Source organism: Carcharodon carcharias, chromosome 22, assembly GCF_017639515.1.
Source record: "Carcharodon carcharias isolate sCarCar2 chromosome 22, sCarCar2.pri, whole genome shotgun sequence".
NCBI classification, from domain to species: domain Eukaryota; kingdom Metazoa; phylum Chordata; class Chondrichthyes; order Lamniformes; family Lamnidae; genus Carcharodon; species Carcharodon carcharias.
The window spans coordinates 56,430,172-56,454,335 of NC_054488.1; the positions used below are offsets into that span (position 1 = coordinate 56,430,172).

At 39.9% G+C, this 24,164-nt stretch overlaps 1 protein-coding gene across 7 annotated transcripts in view; it reads left to right on the forward strand.

Moving 5' to 3' along the window:
- Window positions 1-1,943: 1,943 nt before the first annotated feature.
- The window catches only part of LOC121293589 (platelet endothelial cell adhesion molecule-like), a 92,113-nt gene continuing 69,892 nt past the window's right edge, over window positions 1,944-24,164 (forward strand). For 5 of the 7 annotated variants that reach the window (XM_041216665.1, XM_041216667.1, XM_041216668.1 and 2 more), the window contains exons 1-6: window positions 2,184-2,357; window positions 2,808-2,837; window positions 8,745-9,053; window positions 10,925-11,215; window positions 15,818-16,093; window positions 17,179-17,475. In XM_041216665.1, coding sequence (XP_041072599.1) covers window positions 2,318-2,357; window positions 2,808-2,837; window positions 8,745-9,053; window positions 10,925-11,215; window positions 15,818-16,093; window positions 17,179-17,475 — 1,243 coding nt within the window. In that variant the 5' untranslated portion in view covers window positions 2,184-2,317. Of the gene's footprint in view, window positions 1,981-2,175; window positions 2,358-2,807; window positions 2,838-8,744; window positions 9,054-10,924; window positions 11,216-15,817; window positions 16,094-17,178; window positions 17,476-24,164 lie in introns of those variants that run through there. The other 2 variants (XM_041216664.1, XM_041216662.1) reach the window with 2 other exon arrangements.

Genomic DNA, 24,164 nt, shown 5'->3' on the forward strand with positions numbered 1-24,164 from the left:
TATTAGATGAAAATGCATTCAGGAAAATTGTGGACAATCCACCTTTCATTTTCTTATATGCTAGAAACGTTATTGCTATAACCAAAAGGACAAAGGAAGATAAGATCAATGTATTAGGACAAAGGTGGACAGGCATGAGGTGGTTTCCCCCTACTTCCATGCCAAAACTTGAGGGCAGCCAAGGGACAATAATGCAATCACAGCCACACATCATTTTGTTCATTACTCTGGTTGGGGCCATTTAAATGCTGTGGAAAGGCAACCCAAAATGACAACAGCCCAGTTCAACAGACATGTTTTAGGTAGCTCAACAGTACTCTTGAAGAGACGAGATGAATAATGTGTAATGATATGTTTGGAAGATCCCTTGGTCTCATCATTCAAAGGACTGTCACAAAGATTTTTCTGCATTAGCAAATAATGAAAGGTCTTCATTAAGACATAGACTGACATAGATGCTTTCAAAGGGGAGAAAGGTGAATGTTTCCATGATATTCCAGATAATAACTTGCCTTGTGCAACATTGGACAGAACGTAACATTAATGTGGCTTCTTTAAGCCAGAGAGGCCTGTTCGCCTTTGGAGCTGTTCTAAACTAGCACTCAAGTGCTTTCAGGAGGGATGAATTAACACATTCTGATAATTCAGCTTCAAAGCAATGAAACAAAACCAAAATCTTTAGAAATCTATATTCACAAGCCACCTCTCTCCCCAGGGCAAGCCATCCGACTATCCTAGCACCTAGGTTTTATAGCATAGTTTAAACAAATACACAAGTTGGAAATCAGTAATCCAAAGCTACCCTTTACATTATATCTCAGCAGACTAAACAAACTCATCCTGTGGGAGATTTTCTTCCCATAAGAATTACAAAAACTGTTGGTAATTTTCTTAAATGAATAGGCCTTAACCACAAGTGGGAGCATAATTCAACCTGAGCAACATTCTCCTTTTGTATGCTTTGATCTTCAACTGCATGGGCACATGCAACTAAGTTTTTCACTCAATGTCTAAGAGCTATTGACAACTTTTTTCCAAAGTGATGTCTCCCCTTCCAGTTGCTGGAGTTTCACTGATTTTTCAGCTAACAGTAGAGTGGGTAGATAAACAGCTCATCAGCTCATTTTGGTTTGAAACCACATAGCAAGTGGTACACATCAGTGACTCTCTCTCTTTTTCCTGTTACTGCACAGGGAGCTATCTGATTTCATCTTTGCCTTCCCACAACTCAGTGTGTCTCTTACTCCCTGAATATTCTGGGCAATTTGTGTGCATTAACAATGTGTGTTGTGAACACACAGACGTTTTTCAAGTAAAAGCTGGCCTAATACTTTATAAGTATATATATTCATTTATACTGGGGTGTGTAAAATTTCAACACATAGTTCTCTGTTTTGCACAAAACACTCCACAGGCAGCCAGGAGTTGAAAATCAGGGCAGTCATCTTGACCAAGGCACTGACAACCCATCCTTTCTGATGCCTGAAACAAGCCTAAGGATGCTTTACTGTACAAATTGGGGTCCTGGGTTGCAGGGCCCCAAAGCAAAATTCTGGTACAAATGGGCAGAGTTGAAAGTTTAAACAATTCAATTTTGCAGATCTTGTTTGCAAAATTCCTTTATTCCCTTCTCCACCGTCTTAGCTCAGAACTGGTGCAAAACTGGTGTAGATCTCTAATTTCTAGATCTGTAGATCTGTGAACTTTCTTTACATTTACGCATGATTAATGTTGCAACATGATCTTTGGAAACAGTACTTCAATATAAATTGGCTGAGGTGGTTTAATTTCCTACATCTTGAAGCAAAGCACCAGCATGAGTATATGGTGGGCTCTATTTGCTGTGCATAGATGGTTGAGCTTTGAGCTCACCTCTACAAGACAACAATATTGTTTTAATACTAGCCTCTGCAAAAATGAATGTCGAAAGATTGCATTTTCATTACTTCAGTGAAAGCCAGTAAAACAGCCACAGACAAGGTAAAGAATATTTGTAAATATCCTCACCTCTCCCTATAAAGCTGATTTTATGTACAATGTAAAAAAAAATGTGACAACAAATCTTATCCTCCTACACCATCTAAACTTGAGAGCTTGGCTGAAAACTGTGCAAAACTTTATGCAAACTTGCTTCCTCTTTTAACCAGGGTCTGCCTTCACTCTGAGAAATACGGCTCTTTGTTCGCTTTTCTTTTAAAGCAATCTCATTTACTTCTTTAGCAGCGCATCAAGCCAGTCCCAGATCCAGTACATCGTCAATTGCTTGGTGCTGTTCTTACAGGAAAAACATTTATTTGATCAAAGGATTGCAACAAAGATGTTGAAAGTCACTTTTCCGCTTCTAACTTTACTACTAAGTAAGTAAGATTTATTTTATTATTTCGGCAAAGTAATCATGGGGAGAAGATCCTCTGTGCACAATGCGCAACAAAATTCTAAAGATTCTTAACAATTTCTTAACACTTGGGGGTACAGAGGAAATCTTCCCTTTCTGCTACAAAAGTAAAGGAATACTTGCCAGACACAACAAAGCACCATATAATTATACAGATTTCTTATATTTATTTAAAGGTTGGTATTAATTATGTCACATGCAATAGGTAAACCCCATGTAATCTGGAAAATTCTTCATTGAACTGTGTCTGCAGCAGAGAATCTGACTCAAATCCTTGGTCTTCTTGTATCAACAAATAATTGTTAAACCAGATCTTTTTTTAAAAATGTATGGCATGATTAATTATTGTAGTTTTGAATTTTTTAACAGATAAATACAATATAAAATATCTAAACTTTTGTTTTCATTATAGTTGAAGTGAATAAAACAGAGACACAGAGAGGTAAGAAATGTTAAACGTTAATCCATGAATGTTCTGACCTCTATTTTATGAGCAAGGCAAAAAGCATGTGATAACAAATGTTTAACTCCAGCAATTTCTGTATGGGTCTGAATCAACAAGTGAGCTGTAAAACCTATTAGTCTATCAGTGCCATAGGTATGTGAAGGGTTCCAATGGACCCCTCAATGTTCTGTAAATGTTACTATGGTCTATTAGGTACAAAAATGAGTTTAAAATGATGGGGTAGATCATGACTTTGACAGTAAGTCAATGAAAATAAAAATGGGAGAGATGTAAAGCCAGTCGCTGTGTCTCAATCTCCCATTTTACATTGTCGCACAAGATCAAAATCTACCCCATTGTGTCCAGAGCTGTGAAATTTTTAATGTGTTTGAGAATTATAATATTTGTTTAATCTGTTTGCATATATTTTTGTGGGGAGGCAGCCGACAGCTCACTAAAATGCTTCACCATAGATATTTTATCATTTTTGTGGTGGTTTTCATCAACAAGAAATTAAGTGCGTGGAAACTCTCTTCAAATTGTAATAAATATATTGTCAGATAAAATTTAAATTGAAGCAGATGTCAATTAATTATATATTTTCACATTAATTCAGAAAGTCCATATAGCTCATACTCCCTATGCCAACCTATGCCCCACTCACCCCCATGGGCCTTTATAGCCCCAATGGCAACTTAGTCTGTGCCCCCCACCCACCATCATTTGCCCTTACCCCATCCATGCCAACTCACCTAATATCCACCACGAGCAAACCTCATTGTTGACAATGTTGACAAAATTAATGTGCCTATTGAAGACACCACTATTTAAAAAAACATTATTATTGATAAAAAAGCTCAATGCATTGAAATTCCTTCAACAAATTTCTTATGAAAACAAATGTTTCTATTCTGTAACTACTTGGAGCTGTCAATCAAACTGCCAACTTAACAGGCACCCCCCTGTGATAATGTAAGTTTGTAAAATCAGTCAGCCAGCACAAATCCTATAATGATAGATCTCCGGTCTATGTCAACAGACAGTGAAATATCAAGCACTGATTTCTCTGTAAACTCCACACTTTTTTTAAAATTTAAAGCCCAGCAGAGTTAAATCCCTTGACAACTTTGACAGTTCCCATTAGTTTTAAGTTCTTTAACAGCTTGGACAGTTCTTTGACAGCTTTGGCAGTTCCAATAAATTTATGCACTTTTTACTCACAATTATATCTACTTTTAGAGCACCTGACCTGTCCCAAAGGATGTCTTGTCTCTCCTAAAGGTGCTCTGATACCTTACCTCTCCAAAAAGGTACCTTGGCAATCCAAACAAATCCACAAGATTCAGAACTGCTCCTACCAGGTCTAATCTACACACTTCGGGTTTCCGACACCTACCTCGCAAGTGGAGGCAGCTGCTGATTTGTACAAGCAGCTGCCTCTGGGAACCATGAATATGCCCCCATTCCCCTTTTCCCCCCCTCCCCCACCCCATGAAAATGGTAGGGTCCTATTTTGGGGATGGGACTTCCAGATTCAGGTTTCTGCTGGCATTTTCACTCTCCATCTGTGCAGAACTGCAGGCAGAAGCCCAAATCTGGAAGTCCAGCCCCCCCTAACTCAGCCCATGCCATTTTCTGGGGGGGGGGGGGGCGGAGGATACGGGAGCAGGTTCTAAATAGCACATTCATGAGAAGCTCTCCTTCTGCGTAAAATTTCAGTCCTCTGTGTGGAGAATCTTCTGGCATAATGGTCAGATTTCCCTTTCATCAGCTTGACTTCCTTATGTTGTGTTCTGATTTTTCACCTCTTCTCACTCACCTACCTATTTCTGATCTTGCAGCAATCTGTTCTCTCAGGCCTGACTCAGACATTGTCATTAAATCTGCTGGCAAGGGCAGCGCTGTGTTTTTTGCTGAGCAGACCTTTGCTTTACCAAGGCTGAATGCCAACTTTCTGATACCTTGTCCTACTTCCCCCAAACCACAGCTTCACTATCAAATAGCTATCTAGCTAACATTTTTCAGACCATCACTGACCTCATCTCACCCCACCACAGCCTCCAACATCACAAACCCAAATCCTGTACAGCCCCACTTCTAACTCATTTCCAAGATGCACAAACAGTGCTGCACTGGTAAACCTTTGTTTCAGCCTGTGCTTATCCCACCAAATTTCTTCCTATCTTGACTCTATTTTCCCCCCTTATCCAGCCTTTTCCTACCTAAATCCATGAGCGTTCTGGTGCCGTCCTCCACTTTAACAGTTTCCACTTTTCTCTTCCTAACCAGTTCCTTTTCGCCATGGACACCACCACCTTCATCCCCCACAAGGAAAACCTGAGGGGTCCTCCACTTCCTCCACCTGACTGAATTTGTTCCTAATTTAAACTTTGAGTCCTTTGACTTCACTCATTTCCTTTAAATAAAATGTGTCACTCTGGGAATCTTCATGATTTCTAGATATGCCTGCCTTTACATAGAATGTGTGGAACATGCTTTGTTCCACAAGGGTCCCCACCCTCACCTTTTTTTCTGGTACATTGATGACTGGTGCTGCCCCCTGAACTGGAAAATTTCATCAATTTTGCTTCCAATTTCTAATTTCCCCTAACCTTCACGTGGACCATCTCTGACACTTCACATCACCACTCCTTAACAGTCCCAACATCTCACCCACTTTTCATGCAATCACAAGAGGTGTAATACCTGCCCTTTTATCTCCCCCCTCCACAACTGTCCATGGCCCAAACACTCCTTCAAGGTGAAGCAGCAATGTACTTGTACTTCTTTAAAGTTAGTATACTGTATTCATTGCTCACAAAGCAGTTTCCTTTACACCGAAGAGACCAAATGCAGCTTGAGTGATCACTTTGTGGAACACCTCCACTCAGTTTGACAAGCATGACTCAGCACCTGGTTGCTTCCATTTTAATTCATGATCTTGTTCTCACACTCATATTTCTATCCTTGGCCTACTGCAATGTTTCAGTAAAGCTCAATGCAAGTTCAAAGGGCAGCACCACATCTTCCAGTTGCGCACTTTACAGCTTCTGGACTCAACACTGAGTTCAACAATTTCAGACTATGAACTCTGTCCTCTATGCTGATTCTTATTTTTGCCATATTCTGGTTTGAATCTTGTTTTTCATGTTTTTGCTTTCAAACAAACCTGTCATTATTCTGCCATTCACACTCACTCAGGACAAATGCTTTGTTTCTTTACACCCAATACCACACCTTTTACTTTTGTTCCGTGACATATGTGTTTTTTTTATTTACTGGGTGTGGGCATCGCTGGCTGGGCCAACATTTATTGCCCATCCCTAGTTGCCCTTGAGAAGGTGATGATGAGCTGACTTCTTGAACCGCTGCAATCCATTTGGTGTAGGTACATCCACAGTGCTGTTAGAAAGGGAGCTTCAGGTTTTTGAACTAGAGACAGTGAAGAAACAGCGATATATTTCTAGGTCAAGACGGTGAGTGGCTTAGAAGGGAACTTCCAGGTGGTGGTGTTCCCATGTATCTGCTGCCCTTGTCCTTCTATATGGTAGCGGTAGTGTGTTTGGCAGGTGCTGCCTAAGGAGTTCTGGTGAGTTTCTGCAGTGCATCTTGTGGATAGTATACACTGCTGCCACTGTTCGTCAGTGTTGGAGGGATTGTTTGTGGAAGGGGTACCAATCAACCAGGCTACTTTGACCTGGATGGTGTCAAGTTTCCTGAGTGTTGTTGGAACTGCATTCATCTAGGCAGGTGGAGAGCGTTCCATCACACTCCTGACTTGTGCCTTGTAGATGGTGTACAGGCTTTGGGGAGTCTAGGGATGAGTTATTTGCCACAGGATTCCTAGCCTCTCACCTGTTCTTGTAGCCACAGTATTTATATGGCTAGTCCAGTTCAGTTTCTGGTCAACGATAACCCCCAGGATGTTGATAATGGAGGATTCAGCAATGGTAATGCTATTGAATGTCAAGAGGCAATAGTTAGATTCTATCTTGGAGATGGTCATTGCCTGGCACTTGTGCAACATGAATGTTACTTGCCACTTGTCAGCAGAAGCTTGGATATTGTCCAGGTCTTGCTGCATTTGGACATGGACTGCTTCAGTATCTGAGGAGTTGCGAATGGTGCTGAACACTGTGAATCATCAGCGAACATCCCCACTTCTGACCTTATGATGGAAGGAAGGTCATTGATGAAGCAGCTGAAGATGGTTGGGCCTAGGACACTGCCCTGAGGAACTCCTGCAGTATGTCCTGGAGCTGAGATGACTGACCTCCAACAACCACAACCATCTTTCTTTGTGCTAGGTATGACTCCAACCAGCAGAGAGTTTTCCCCCTGATTCCCATTGACTCCAGTTTTGCTAGGGCTCCTTGATGCCACACATGATCGAATGCTACCTTGGTGTTAAGGACAGTCCCTCTCACCTCACTTCTGGAGTTCAGCTCTTTTGTCCATGTTTGAACCAAGTCTGTAATGAGGTCAGAACCTGAGTGGCCCTGGAAGAACCCAAAGTGAGCAGGTTATTGCTAAGCAAGTGCCGTTTAAAGCACAGTTATGACCCCTTCCATTACTTTTACTAATGATCGAGAGTATTCTGATGGGTGGCAATTGGTCGGGTTGGATTTGTCCCGTTTTTTGTGTACAGGATATATCTGGGCAATTTTCCACGTTGCCAGTTGGATGCCAGTGCTGTAGCTGTACTGGAAGAGCTAGGTAGGGGCGCAGCAAGCTCTGGAGCACAAGTCTTCAGTACTATCGCCAGAATATTGTCAGGGTGCATATGTCATTTAATCTCTCCCGCCTCGTATCCTACACCTTCCCTTTTGTTCTTCCTGCCGATTCCTCTCTTTCAACAGCATAAAACATTTCCATCTTGCTTCAAATCTAATGAGGAGTCATATTTGACTCAATGTTAACTCTGATTCTGTCTTCACAGATGCTGCAAGACCTGCTGAGTATTTCCAGCACTTTGTTTTTTTTCAGATTTCCAGCACCCGCAGTATTTTACTTTTATTTTCATATTCAAAGGATTAGCCTCTGCCATCTTCAGCATGATGCCATCTCCAAACACTTCTTCCATTCCCCTTCTGCATTCTGAAGGAATTGTTTTTTCCACAACACCCTAGTCCACTCCTCAAATGCAGATTCAGTATCTGCTTGCTGAACACTTCCATTCAATCTACAAGTGTGACTCTGAGCTTCCAGTCACCTGTCATTTTAATTCTCTGCTCTCCCTCTGACCTTGGAAACATACACTTTTTCAACAAAGTTCAATGTAAGCTCAAAGAAGAGAATCTCACCTTTTAATTAGGCACCTTACAACCTATTGTCTTAACACTGAGTTCAACAATTTCAAATCATAGCCTCTGCCTTCTGATTTTCAGCTAACAATTGTTGGTGATGAGTCTACAATTTTCTTTTACACCACTGTAGACTCATCTTTTGTTTCCTTATGTGTCCCATTATCATATTCCTTCAGTCATTTAATCATTCTTGCCTTCTGCCCTATCACAAACCTTCCCTTTTATACCCCTCACCACCACCCACCCCTTCTCCCACCTCCGTACTTGTTGAAAACCTGTTACATTTAAATTTTCAGTTCTGATAAAAGGCCATTAAGCTGATGCGTTAACTCTGTTTCTCTCTCCAGCCGAAACTGTTGAGTATTTCGAGCATTTTTGCTTCTTGTTTCAGATTTTCAGCATCTGCAGTATTTTGCATTTGTAAGCCATTTAGGGGTTTGATTTTTTCAGCAATGTCCAAATCTTTTGGCAGACTTATTCTAAACTACATAACCAGAAATAAACACAAATGATGTACTCTAATGATGGTTTCTGTGCAGGTATAATGGGGAAAAAGTATTGCAGAAATTGAATTTAATCTGTTTCTATTCTCTTATAGGTGTGTCTATAAACAGTGTTAAAATACTTCATGATCCTAACGATCAAAGAAATATTAAAGAGGGAAGCAAAATTACCCTGACTTGCTCTGGAAACATTGTGACACTTCCTGGTCAAACATCTCAGGTTTTGTACTTATTTTATAAGGGACAAAACAAAGATATCCTGCTGCAAAATGGTACATCTGATAGGAAAGATTCCCAGTATACAATACAATCAGCTCGGGCATCACATTCCGGATACTATTGTTGTGTCATGGAAGCAGGAAGTGAAAGGAGAGAAAGTGAACCCACATTTCTAACAGTGCAAGGTATTGTGAAATATGGAATGTATAACAGATAACATAGAATATGAAGAAAGAACTTAAGTTTCTTTTCATGACCTCAGCACTTCCCAAAACACTTTACGATCAGTGAAGTACTTTTTGGAGTATAGCCACCATTGTAATATAGGAAGCAAAACTGCCAACTATTACACAACTAAATCCCACAAACAGTAATGTGACATTGATGAATATCCATTCTAGCCATTGGTTGATGGGTACAGCACCAGGGAGATCACCACAGTTCTTCTTTGAATGTGTCATGGGAAATTTTTTATATCCACTTGAGAGCACAGAAAGGATCTATGTTTAACTTCTCATTCAAAAGCGCAGCACTCCCTCAGTGTTTCACTGGCACCAGCTAGGTTGCGTGTGCAAGATGCTGGAGTGGGGCTTGAACACACCAACCTCTGTCCCAGAGGCAACAACAATAACACTGAGGCACAGCTTACACCTCCGTGACCAGTAACATGATTCCAACTGAGGTGTTCATAATGAGTATTTTGAATTGTTACTGTTGGAGATATTATTGTTGTAAATATGTGAGATATGAGGGATGGGAGAACTCTTCTCTGCACTATATCAAATTAAATCACAAAGCAGTCATAAACAGGATTTTTATACTGCAGTGAACATCATCCATTCAGAAACAAAGAAAGATTAGAGTACAGAAGGGCGCCATTCAGCCTGTCGAGTCCATGCTAGTTTTCTGCAGGAACAATTTAGCTGGTCCTACTCCCCTGGCTTTCCCTGTAACTCCACAGAGTGTTTCCCTTCAGGTGCCCATTCAAATTCCCTTTTGAAAGCCACGTTTGAATCTGCTTCCATCACTGTTTCAGGCAGCGCATTCCAGATTGTGACTTCTCGCCACGTGAACATTTTTTCCTCATATCGCTTTAGGTTCTTTTGTCCATTGCTTTAAATCTGTGCCCTCTGATTCTTGACCTTTCTGCCATTGAGAACAGTTTCTCCCTATCTGCTCTGACTAGATGCCTTGTGATTTGAAGAGCTCAGGAATCAGTATTTTCATTTTATACAAATTTAAGATAACATGACCCTCGTCAATATGTAAAGGAGAATAAGTGTAATTCCATTTAAATTCAATGAATTAAATATGGAATAAAAAGCTAGTATCAGTCATGGTGAACATGAAAATACCAGATTGTTGCTCACTAATGTCGTTAAGGAAAGGAGGAATGTGCAGGGATGTAGGGAGAGGGTGGAGGAGAGGCAGTACATGAATTGCTCCTTAGCAGAGCCAGCATGGACATGATGGGCCAAATGGGCCTTCTTCAGCACTGTAATGATTCAATGAAATCTGCTATCTTTATCTGGTCTGGCCTACATATGACTCAAAACCCACAGCAATGTGATCGGCCCTTAAGCGCCCTCGCAAATGCACTAGGAAGCCACTTAGTTGCCTCCATGAAGGTGGCTCAACACTATTTATCCAAAGGCAATTAGCATAGGCAAAAAAATGCAGGGCTTGTCAGCAACACCCACTTCCCATGAATGAATATGAAAAAAAAACAAAGCACAGCGGTTCATTTCTAGATGAATTGAATTGAAAAGTAGAGAAAGGAATAGAATATGTTTTGGGAGTTAGATGAAGAAGGGTGGAGGAGGCTTGTGAGGAGCATAAATGCTAGAATGGATCAATTAGACTGAATGGCCTGTAAATACTGCAAATACTATACAATACCACGTAATAGAAAAGATAAAATGGTCTTTAGATGTGCAGAATATGGACCATAAGCAAAATCTGGATTAACTGGATGTTCTTTCTCTCTTACCTTCTTACGCATGAAAATGATTTCACATGACAGAAAATGTCACAATTTCCTGTTTGTACACCTTAGGAAACTTACAGGCGCCTGTACTCACCATACATCCAATAAATGTGACAGTGGGAGATTCAACTGAGCTACGCTGTACATCTGAAGAAATTCCTCCTCTTACATTCATATTCTACAAATATAAAGATGGACAAAAATCATACCGCTTCCATGACATAAAAAGCAATAATGATTTTTCAATGTATCAACTGAAAGTGACAGCAGCTACAGAAAAAACCTATAGCTGTGCTGTCCAAGGGAATGGCCCCCTGATTGAATCAAAGCACAGTGAAATAGTACAAATTATTGTACAAGGTAAGTTAACTCGCATCATGAAATACCTGAAGAGTTAAAAACATTGTTACTTCTATTCTTGTAATTCTATGTACTACAAAGCCCCAAATTCCATGGGGGCTTCTCCCAGCCTCTGACTGTAACTCCAGGGGAAACTAGGCAAATGCCCAAAGAGTAGAAACCCAGCATAACCATATACTCTAATGTATTTAAATATTATGGCGCTAAAATTCTGCAGCTGTTCTTCCTGCTGTAATTCTTAGAGGAAATTGATGGAGTCTTTAAGGAATGGCGATGTGGTGAGTGGGGATGTTAACTAGTGATTTTACAGTTTTCAGTATCATTCACAACTCCTCAGATAAAGAAGCAATCATGCGTGCATGTAGCAAAATCTGGGCAACATTGAGGCTTGGGCTGATAATTGACGAGTAACATTCATGCCATGAAAATGCCAGGCAATGACCATCTCCAACAAGAGAGGATCTAACCATCTCCCCTTGACATTTAATGGCATTATCATTTCTTATCTAAAACTATCAACATCTTGGGAGTTACCATTAATCAGAATCTGAACTGGACCAGTCATATAAATGCTGGTGCCTACAAGAGCAGGTCAGAGACAGGGAATTCTGCGGTGAGTAACTCACCTCCTGACTCGCCAGAGCCTGTCCTTCATCTATAAGGCACAAGTCAGAAGTGTGATGGATAAGTGCAGCTCCCATAACACTCAGGAACCTTGACCCCATCCGGAACAAAGCAATCCACTTAATTAGCACTCATTCACCACATTAAACATTCGTCCCCTCCAACACCAATGCATAAGATGTACTGCAGCAATTCGCTAAGCCTCCTTCAATATCACCTTCCAAACCCACCTAGAAGACAAAAGGGTAGCAGGTACATGGGGACTCCACCACCTGCATATTTCCCTCCAAGAAACACACCATCTTGACTTGGAACTATATTGCTATTCCTTTACTGTCACTGGCTCAAAATCCTGGAACTCGCTCTATAATAGCACTATCTGTGTACCTACATCAGTTAGACTCTAGCAATTCAAAAAGGCAACTCACCACCACCATCCCTTCAGGGATGGGCAATAAATGCTGACCTTATCACCGACGCCTATGTTATTTTCATGTTAGCAAGTTGTGACAAGTGGAGTGCCACAGGGATCAATGCTGGAGCCTCAACTATTTACAATTTATATCAATGATTTGGATGAAGGGACCAAATGTATGGTTGCTAAATTTGCTGATGACACAAAGATAGGTCGGAAAGTAAGTTGTGACAAGCATACAAGGAGGCTGCAAAGGGACATAGGTTGAGTAAGTGGGAAAAAATTTAGCAGATGGAGTATAATGTGGGAAAAAATAAATGTGTCCACTTTGGCAGGAAGAATAGAAAAGCAGCATATGACTTAAATGAAGACAGATTGCAGAACTCTGAGGCAAAGAGGGATCTGGGTGTCCTGCTACATGAATCAGGAAAAGTTAGTAGGCAGGTACAGCAAGTGATTAGGGAGCAAATGTAATTTGTCATTTATTGCAAGGGGAATAGAATATAAAAGTGGGGATGTTTTGCTCCAGTTGTACAGGGTGTTGGTGTGAGACCACATTTCTTTTATTCATTCAAGGGATGTAGGCATCACTGGCTAGGCCAGCATTTATTGCCCATCCTTAATTGCCCTTGAGAAGGTGACGGTGAGCTGCCTTCTTGAACCACTGCAGTCAATGCTGTTAGGAAACGAGTTCCAGGATTTTGACCCAGTGACAGTGAAGGAACGCCAATATATTTCCCGTCAGTGACTTGGAGGGGAACTTCCAGGTGATAGTATTCCCATGTGTCTGCTGCCCTCATCTTTCTAGGTGATAGTGGTAGTGGGTTTGGAAGGTGCTGTCTTAGGAGGCTTGGTAGAGTGCTAGACTACTGCGTACAGTTTTGGTCTCCTTATTTATGAAAGCATATAAATGCATTAGAAACAGTTCAGAAAAGGCTCACTCGACTGATACCTGGGATTGGGTGGTGGGGCTTATCTTACAAGGAAAGGATGGACAGGTTAGGTCTGTATCCATTGGAGCTTAGAAGATTGAAAGGTGGCCCTATCAAAACATATAAGATCCTTAGTGGTCTTAACAGGGTGGATACTGAATGGATGGTTCCCCTTGTGGGAAAGACTAGAACTAGGGGACACATTTAGGACAGAGGTGAGAAGAAATGTTTTCTCTCAGAGGGTCATGAATCTTTGGAAATCTCTTCCCCAGAGAGCAGTGAAGGCAGGGTCAATGAATATTTTTCAGGCAGAGGTTGATAGATTCTTGACTGACAAGGAAGCCAAATGTTATCGGAACTAGGTGGAATGTGGAGTTGAGGCCACAATCAGATTAGCCATGAACTCATTGAATGACAAAGCAGGCTCAAAGGGCCAAATGGCCTAACCTGCTCCTAATTCATTTGTTCGTATGTGCATCCCATGAATTAATAAAAATATCCCATCCTAAATAGCTCCTCAGCCCCCAGTACAAACTCCACACTCTACCCACTAATTACATCCCTCTAAGACACAACCTGTGTCCTTTTTGATCCCAAACTAAGTTTTCCTCCTCATGGCCACTCTATCATAAAGGCCACCTACTTTCATCTTGTTTCTTCCTCTTCCTCAACCCATCTGCTACTTAAACCCTGATGCATGTTTGTGTCACCTCTAGCCTCAACTATTCCAATGCTCTTTTTTGGCTGGCCTCACATCCTCAACTCTCACTAAGCTTCAGCTCAGCTAAATCTCTATCACACAATCCATCACCCTGGACTTGTTGACCTACTTTGACTTTCGGTTCCCCAACATCCATAAATTAAAATTATCATCCTTATTTTTGAATGCTTCTAAGGCCTCACTCCTTCCTATTTCTGTAACCTTCTTCAACCTTACAATTCCCTGCCCCTTCATCCCAAACTCCCCCTTACTCCGATTCTGGCATTTTATGTATTTCTCCCTTCACCCCGCCAGTAATGGCCATGCCTTCAGTTACCTAGAGTCGCCGTCCTCCTTCTTTAAGACCCTCCTTAAAACCGATCACTTTTGGTCACCTCGTTATTTTGGATTGAGCCTTTGTGAACCGCATTGAGGGTTTAGGTTGCTAAGTAAGTTGTTGCTGTTGCTGCTGCTACTGCCCTTATACAGGCATTCAGATAATGAAGACCTGAATTTGTGGGTTCAGGTCATTAACGTGGCCCTAACATGCTGCAGACAAAAAATTGACCTCAGCACGATCTTGCAGCTGGATTCAGACATTTAATTACTTTTAAGGTCTTTGCTGCAAGTCCTCATAGTTCCTCTTACTGCCAACGAAGCCTAGTTGTCCTCCATTTGGGCATCATTGTAGTGAATCTGAGGGAAAGTTGGGAGGGAAAACCTGGAATCCCAGACTAAGAATCCTATTCCTACCTTCCTCCTTATGCTGGTATCCCTATACCCATGCACCAATTTCCTCCCAGCTAACATGTTACCACCACTCTCTCACAGGTTTTCAAGTAACAATACAGGTCGGTACTACCTAGCCACCTACACACAGTGATAAGAAATTTCAACTTTGCTTTAAAGAAAGGCACTTAAACTTGAAAGTTATTAAACATCTAACAGCACAATACATTGCAGCTTCAGCATGTTGTGTGAAAGATCATTAGAATGCAGTGTTGATATCAGATTATGTATATGCACAATTCAATTTCAGCCTGATGGTTAGATAGAAGTGTTGAGCAGAGGCTAAGGCTCCAAAATTGCTCTGGGATTTTCCACCATATTCTTGCTATAATCAAGTGGAGTCCATTAGAAGCCTGCAGACACTCAATCATGCTAGCTCTCCAAAATTTCTTGGATTATCAAGGCAGTCTCATAAGGGGCAAAACTTTAGCCCTCCCATTATAAGGAAAATAATATTGGAGTGGGGTTTGTCCCAGATGGGAAGACACCCTGCACTGGGACTTCCCAGATGGGAAGACACCCTGCACTGGGACTTCCCACTTCCCTAGCTCTGTCAGAATCTTGGCTAAGCACTGATGGTTGGTACGCTAAGTTAGATGAGGTGTATTGGCCTCCAGATAGGCAGCAGTGAGCCCCACCATGGTGGCACACGACCAGGGTGGCAAGACTGGACAGACTTTTTTTTGTAAAATTGAATGGAGCTCATCTCCCTTAGAAAGCTGGCATAGGGAACACCACATAAGGTCTGTGGACAGTGCCTGGTCATTTTTCCCATTCAGCTACTCTCCTCCCCCAAAAGGCAGCCATGCATTAGATTTTCCAACTATATAGTGCCAGTAGTCACAGAAAGTGATGATCCTCTCCAAATTAGGCAGTCTCCCATTCACCCCATAAGCTGCAGGGCACCAATTGATTTTCAGGGCCTTGGGGTTTCCATATTTCTACAGGAAAAGGAAAATCAACAACTCTCCTCAGCTGGCAAGCACTAAGAGAAAGGCACTCCAGCTATTGGCCAGGAAGTAGAATAGAATGAACTAGCAGCAAAGCAATAGATTAAAATCCCCCAGTAAAGAAGTTAATTTTGTAATGACATCAAGCACCTTTACCCATTGTTTACTCACTGCATCTAACTTATATTTCAGATCCATTTTCAGATCCTGTTTTTGAAATTGAACCGTCAGATACAATATTTGAAGGAGATATTCTCACCATTAAATGCAAGGTTAATTTTTTACCTTTGTTTCATGGTATACAACCTAAATTAACCATTGTGAAGGATACAACTGCAATACACATAAAAGATAATGCTACCACAGTATTTTCTAAAAGAGCAACTGCAAATGATGCAGGAGAATACAAGTGCATGGCAGAGTGGAAGGATGTTTTGAAAATTACAATGAGACAAGTGAATGTGACAGGTAAGACTTATATTGACTTGATTTGGAAAATACACAGCCCAAAAAAGACTCTTGTTGGCTATAAACTGAGCAATGTTGGTGATGTCAGGAATCAAAGCTGATAGTGGAGCTAGGTTTGCTGACAATGGTGTATATTTAGGGACATAGGACTTAGAAGGAAAGTTGGGAGGGAAAACCTAGAATCCCGGCCTAAGAATCCTATTCCTACCTTCCTCCTTGTGCTGCTACCTCTATACACATGCACCAATTTCTTAGAAACAGGAGTTAGGCCATTTGGCTCTTGGAGTTTACTTGAGTCTTCTGGTCTCCGGATTCCTACCAAAATTACAGCAGTGGAGCAGGAGAAGACCCAAGGAAATTCCCTCTCTTTATTTTCCTGCATGTCCAAAATATTTCTAAACATCACTTCCTATTTTGCTATAGGAATCAGAGCTCTTGAGCCTCTCAGTGTATCTTGTTGTTATTGACAACCTCTAAATAAGATTTATAATGGGAACAAAAACTGGAATAAGTAGGTACACCAGGACACAGGGCAGACTTTCCTCTTCCCAGCAACAGTGGAATGCTCAATCTACAAGCACAGTGAAGAGGAAGAAGGGCCCAGGGGCCCGTTACAATGTGAAATGGCTAGATTTTGTACCAATTCCTCGTACAACCTAGTATAAAGTGGGAAGGGCATTTCCAACTGCCAGTCTCAGTTTCTTATTCATCCAGCAATTAGGTGTCTGAAGAAACAATGAGTTGGGACTTGTGCAAAGGCCTCCACAGACTGAAAGGTTTGCAGTGGCCCCAAGGACCGGCTTCTCAGCTGCTCAAAAATTTCTCACAAATTAAGAAATTTTTGACTCCAGTTTAGCCACTTACCTTTAAGTGGCTGCATTCCTTTAAATTGCATCTAATGTGTGATTTTGTCTATTAGGTTTGCTTCTTCCACAGGCCAAAGCTGCACAAGCAGCTATGAATAATTATGCACATAGACTGGCCTAACTTTGCATTGCCATGCTACCTTGGGCCAGGAAACAGGCCCTTATAGTACTAGACAATGAGATACTTGTCTGATGGAATTTGTTTTTCTTTCATAACAGTACCAGTTTCCACACCAACTTTAATACCAACACCCACTGGTGATAATGTGGTGGAAGGTGGTATTTTGAATCTTTCGTGTGCTGTGTTGAAGGGATCTTATCCAATAACTTACAAGTTTTACAAAGCTACATCAGAAACGCCTTTACATCAAATAACGTTAAATGCTACTACAGCAGTCCATCGTATTATCTCAGTTAATAATGAAAACAATGGAAAGTATTCCTGTGAGGCATCAAATACTGCAAATCAAAAACCTCGAACAAAAAAGAGTCAATATATTATCATAACCGTAAAAGGTAAGGTCAATGTATCTGTTTTCTCCCAATAAATTATTCTGAATGAAAATGTACAAAAAATCTTGGCACAGTTAACTGCTAATTAAACAATCGCATGATAGTATGGAACTTGAATGTTGCTGAAAAGAGAGACATGTTGCTGAAGCTTTTCATCTTGCACTCATCAGGACAAACGCTAGAATGCCAAATTTCAAACAATCACAACTTATTTGTACTAAAGGAGAAAAGGGTGCTGATTGGTTGGCAAGTTGACTCTGATTGGCTGAGGTGTTGCCGTTGTGAAAGTAACAGGAAACTAGAGTAGTTAACAGCTGCACTAACAACCAATTTAAGATAATCAGTCGAGCTTGTAACATGTTTCATTTACTCTTGCTAAAAACAACACGTACATATGCAGGGATCTGTTCTCTGAAAGCAAAAGGAATACATTCAAGCCTTGCACCTTTTTTGAATCACCCGGGAGCTTGGAGAGCCTATAGTTCCCCATTGCTTTCTCCATGACATCACCTCAGCCAATCAGGGTTACCTTGCCAGCCAATCAGCACCCTTTTCAACTGTTAGTTGTGAGCTGACAATAGAGCAACAGTGTTACTGTTGACAGTAACTATATATTACTAATGGACAGTAGAGAGTAATAGCAATATTTTCTCCCTTTTCCAAACATTTTGGGGAAAGAGGAAGACCTCAACAAAGTGCAGAAAGGGAGCAACATTCACCATAAAATAGGTTTTCTTTCTCTGCTCCAATGTCACTGGCATCTGAGACAAGGTGGGACAATGACGGTGTTCCCTGTCCTCTCTAATTAGATCTTTATTTGTCCTAGAGTATTGTTTACATGGGGACAGCTGAAGCGATGGTGCAATGCTTGAAAAAGACTCCCTGACATTCACTCAAAAGAAAATGTTGTTGTAAAGGAGGAAATTGGCTTGTCAGTGCAAAGCAGAGGCCACTGAGAAATGTCTATTTGGTAAATATTTATGGATTAGAATTTCCTGGATTGTATTTGCACAGAAATAATGCTGAAATGTATGCCAGTTTCTATGGAACAATACAAATAAACAACAGAGAATTTCTGTGGACAAATCTCTGAAGCCACACAAACAATTGAGGAAATCTGCAGGAGTAACAATGTTTTGGTGGAAGACCAACGCTAGTCAGTTACATACAAATGTAAGATTTTCCTTAGAAAATCAATCTTGCAGCAGTTAGGCCAAAAATTTCCAGGAAATTCTGAGCCCAGGTATTTACATGCAAGCAATCCCATATCTAAGGCAAAATACAAATTAATAGCCCTATTTCTGATATCATTAACAATGATATCTACTATCAGCAACCATGGAGAAAATTAAAGCTGTTAGAATTCACAATGAATTAACAGGTAACTGTTGCACATTTACTGCATAGTGAGCATAATTTTTGTTAGAATATCTATTTTGGTTTTCAAAGATAATTCAATATTCAAAGGAATTCAAATGTATAAGGAGTCTTATATTCTACTGATTTGTCCATGAATATCATGTGTGTATGCATAATTACTAATGCTTAGTTAATAACTCTAAATTGTAGCTTCCAAACTCTTGTGATTCTAACACCACACTGCTTATTAATTCTCTAACCAATATATGTGCTAACAGAAGTCTCATCAAACAGAGTACTGTTCAACATACTTTCAAAGGTATTGGACATCCCAATTCTTCCCTACCACCTTTAGTTCCCTCCCCCATAATGTCTTCATATCAACACTTATTCCCTTAATGAATGGCATTTGGATTGTGAATTTATTCACAATTCCCGTGTTCTGATAGAACAATGGGTACTGCATTGCCAGATGAGTGTACTATGTAAGAATAATAATTTTCCTTTAAATTAATTTGTATTCATCAATAAATCATAGCAGTCACGGAAAATTTAATTAATTTCCACCTTTACATTCACATCAGCATCAGACTTAGCATAGTTAAAGCTTCCTCTTCCCTGTATCAACTTATTAATTCTGAGTTCTGAACTGCAGTTCTATTGCAACTGTGGCACATCATTTTCTAAAGAATTCATCTTTTTAGTGAAAGTGCCAAGCCAGAACTAACTGATGTCAAGCTATATGCAAAGGTTTGCTGTGGACTCCTATTTACTGAAAATAAGGCTGACATCTCAAAGTCATTTCATTTAGAGGGGTAGGTTTCTGTCTTTACTGCCTGGATTGAGGTTGAATCAGACAGTCTTTACAGAACCCATTGAACTAATGGATGGAAAATCTAACAAGTTCTGTCAAGACATGAAATTCTTCCCATCATATATATGCTTTGCGCTCCACTTAGGCTATGCCCATGAGCTATACCTGCAACATTAAATCCTTTCTTTGCAGACATTGCCTGATTTGCTGAATGTTCAGCATTTCCATTCTTGTTTCAGATGTTATTCTGTTAATATTTTAATTGGAGCCTTGTTTATCTGCTAAATTTGTTCTGTAAAGAGTTGATTGAGTTCAAAGGGCTTTTTCTTTACTTGGTGGCAAATGAATTGTTTTAGCTACTATGGATGCACCCCTACACCTTGTGGAAGTTTTGAACAGTTGTGTTTGCATATTTTTCTGTTTGACCATATACATAATTATTAATTTATTAAATTAAGGGATCATTGTGTTGTCATTTTTGGGAAGTGCAGCCCATATTGTCTTTTGAAATCCTATGGCTGTTTGACAACATGGCAGAAATATGAGTTATACATAATTTGATTTTGTGCTGGTTAAACTTCAAATAGTACCAGAGATGTATCTCAGAAGCCATTGGAAAGACAGATTGATAGGAGTCTTGTGGGAACTTAGGTAGTGAACCTCAGGTAAAGTTATTGTCAAAAGATTATGTCTCAAGTTCAGTTTTGTTTTCAATTTTAGCTCAGAGACACATATGTATATTAATTTCTATATTTGAAGATAAAAAGTTATATTCCTGCCATCCTGCTTTGCTAATGCTTATGTTTTTGTTATTAGTTCCTAGAATGTAAGTATTGTGTTAAATAAATAATTCCATAATCATGATATATGATAAAGGAATAATGGTACATACCTAAGTCAAGATGATGTACATCCTGGAGGGGAATTTGTAATGGTGTTCTTATGGCATTAATACTCTTATCTTTCCTGGTGGTGGGGGTTGTGCAGCTGGGAAGTAAGCTTGACAAGTTGCTGCATTGCATCCTGTAGGTAGTACCTCAGTGCATCAGTAACAAAATTAGTAAATATTGAGTTTAATGAAGAGCTGAACAAGTATTTTGTTTTGCTCTAGATAGTATTGCACTTCTTGGTGTTTTGCAGGTTGCACAAATTCAGGCAACTGGAACATTTCATCACACTTTTGAGCCATGTAAACCACCCATCACAAGTATGCAGCCTATTTTATCTACTCAATTAAATAGTACAAAACAGCAGCATATAAGTATTCAAATATGAATTTAAACTGGTATATCTTATACACCGTCAGCCAGATATGAGGCTTTTTGAGAGAACTCAGACTAGCACAACAGAGCATCCACTGTAGTTATTTTATCCCAGAAGGAATGCATTTTTTAAATTAACCAATCAGTAGTTGAATCATCACTGAATTTTTTTAAAATAGAAAACATTACTACAATGTGCCAGGAATAACCTTCGTTGTAACGTTGTATCATGTAACATATATAATTCGTTGACTGAAAAATACAAAAGGTACGTTGATGTATTAATAATAATAATAATAATAAAACCAAAAAACTGCGAATGCTGGAAATCCAAAACAAAAACAGAATTACCTGGAAAAACTCAGCAGGTCTGGCAGCATCGGCGGAGAAGAAAAGAGTTGATGTTTCAAGTCCTCATGACCCCGAAAGGGTCAACTCTTTTCTTCTCCGCCGATGCTGCCAGACCTGCTGAGTTTTTCCAGGTAATTCTGTTTTTGATGTATTAAACTGAGTTGGAAATTTTTCTCAACTCTTTTTTTAATGAGATGGTACTTCCAACCATCATTGGCATTCCCTGTTAAAAAAAAATCCCTGCCCAATCAACAATGTGAGGTGAAAGGGAGGATAAATCATTTTGAGATCAGAAAGAAAAGCATTAAAGGGGTTCACCCCAAGATTCGACTGTTCATTTTAATTTAAACCATTTCTTCCACAATATGCCATCACATAAAGTAACTGCAAGTAACTGGTGTTATTCCTTTTTGGAATTCTAATATGCTATTAATATTTTTAACTATGATTTTCTGTGTTGTTGCTGCAATATCACTGAAATTTGCAATAAGTAACTTCTGTTACGCATTTAATCATAGTGCTTTATAAATATAACTTCAAATCATAAAAGTAACTGGGAATTTAGGGTGACAAGTTCTATTTTTTATGCTAAATAAGAAGCTCTGTTTCTTATATGTATTAATGGTTTGTTGTTTATATGTTGCTTTGTACATATGTCTTCAGTGTATTATTTAATCAGCGTCACCATTTATCTTACACGTTTAATGTGTCAAGGGTATCAGCAGGTTCTATACAATCCTTTGATTCAATTTCTATAGTTATCATATGACTGAGTATTATAATTGTCAAATATTTTTAGTATGATCATGTTATAAATTGGAAAATGGCTAAAAGATACTAAAGATTTATTTCCATCAATAAACTAAAATAGCAGATCTATTTATATCTTCAGTAACCATGTGTTACAAGTAATTAACAGCCTTGGTGTACTGGTACCACTGTTCCCTTTCAATCAGAATATCATGGGTCCTATCCCCATTTCAGAGAGTTAAGCACATAATCTAGGCTGATACATCAGTGCAGTACTGAGGGAGTGTTGCACTGTTGGAGCTTGGAGGTGCCATTTTTCAAACTCTCACGTGGATTTTAAAAAATCCTATTTAATTATTGAAGAAGGGCAGGAGAGTTGTATTGTCCAACATTTATCCTATAATCAACACCACCAAAAAATGATCAGCTATTTATTTATCTCATTGCTGTTTTTGGAAGCTAGCTGTGCACAATTTTTTTGATTCTTTCATAAGAACACAATAAATAGGAGCTGGAATTATCCACACGGCCTGTCGAGCCTGCACCGCCATTCAATGCAACCATGGCTGACCTTGGGCTTCAACTCCATGTTCCCACCCGCTCCCCATATCCCTTAATTTCCTGAGAAACCAAAAATCTGTCTATCTCAGCCTTGAGTGTATTCAACTACAGAGCATCCACAACCCTCTGGGGTAGAGAATTCCAATGATTCACAACCCTTTGAGTGAAGTAATTTGTCCTCATCTTAGTCCTAAATGATTGGTCCCTTATCCTCAGACTGTGCCCCTGTGTTTTAGACTCCCCGACCAGTGGAAACAATCTCTTCAGCATCTACTTTACTAAGACCCCTCAACATTTTGTAAGTTTCAATGAGATCGCCTCTCATTCTTCTAAGAGAATATAGGCCCAATTTACTTAGCCTCTCATCATAGAACCACATCACCCCAGGGATCAGTCTAGTGAACCTTCGCTGTACCTTCTCCAATGCAAGTATATCCTTTCTTAAATGTGGAGACTAAAACTGCGCACAGTATTTCAGAAGTGGTCTCACCAAAACCCTGTTCAACTGTAGCAAGACCTCTTTATTCTTGTACTCCAATCCCCTTGCAATAAAGGCTAACATGCCATTTGCCTCATTGCTTGCTGTAACTGCATTCAACTTTCGGCATCCCTTGTACAAGCACACCCAAGTCTATTTGAAGGCCAACACTTACAAGTTGCACACCTTTTAAAAAATATTCTGCTTTTCTATTCTTATGATCAAAGTGAATAACTTCACACTTCTCTACATTATACTCCATCTACCCTCTTGTTGCCCACTCACTTAACCAGTCTATATCTCCTAGCAGCCTCTCTGTGTCCTCCGCACAGCTTACCTTCCCACTTAGCTTCGTATCATCAGCAAACTTTGATACATTACTCTATGTCTCTTCCTCTAAGTCATTAATATAGTTTGTAAATAGCTGAGGCCCTAGCACTGATCCTTGTGGCACTCCACTATTCAGTGCCTGAATGCCCACATATGCCCATTCTCTGCATTTTGTTCATTAACCAATCCTCTATGCATGCTAAAATACTATCCCAAACTCCATGAGCCCTAATTTGCCTATTGACATTTTGTGTGGTACCTTATCGAATGCCTTTTGGAAATCCAGGTATCCAACATCTACTGGTTCCCTTTATCTCCCCTATTAGTTACATCCTCAAAAAACTCTAATAAATTTGTCAAAAAAGGATTTCCCCTTACTAGAACCATACTGACTTGTTTTTACTATGCTTTTCTAAGTGCATGGTTAAGACTTCCTTAATAATAGATTCCAGCATTTTCCCAATAACTAATGCTAGGCTAACTGGCCTGTGGTTCACAGTTTTCTCTCCCCCTTCTTTCTTGAAAAGTGGTGTAACTCCCAATCTAACGGGACCATTCCTGAATCTATGGAATTTTGGAAAATCATATTCAGCACATCCACTATCTCTGCAGCTTTCTCTTTTAGAACCCTAGGGTGTAGGCCAACAGGTCCTGGAGATTTGTCAGATTTTAGTCTCTCAAGTTTCGCCAATACCTTTTCTCTGCTTATGTTAATTTCCTTAATTTCCTTGCTCCTTTTAGCTCCTTTTTCTGGTATGAAACTTGTGTCTTCTACTGGAAAACAGAC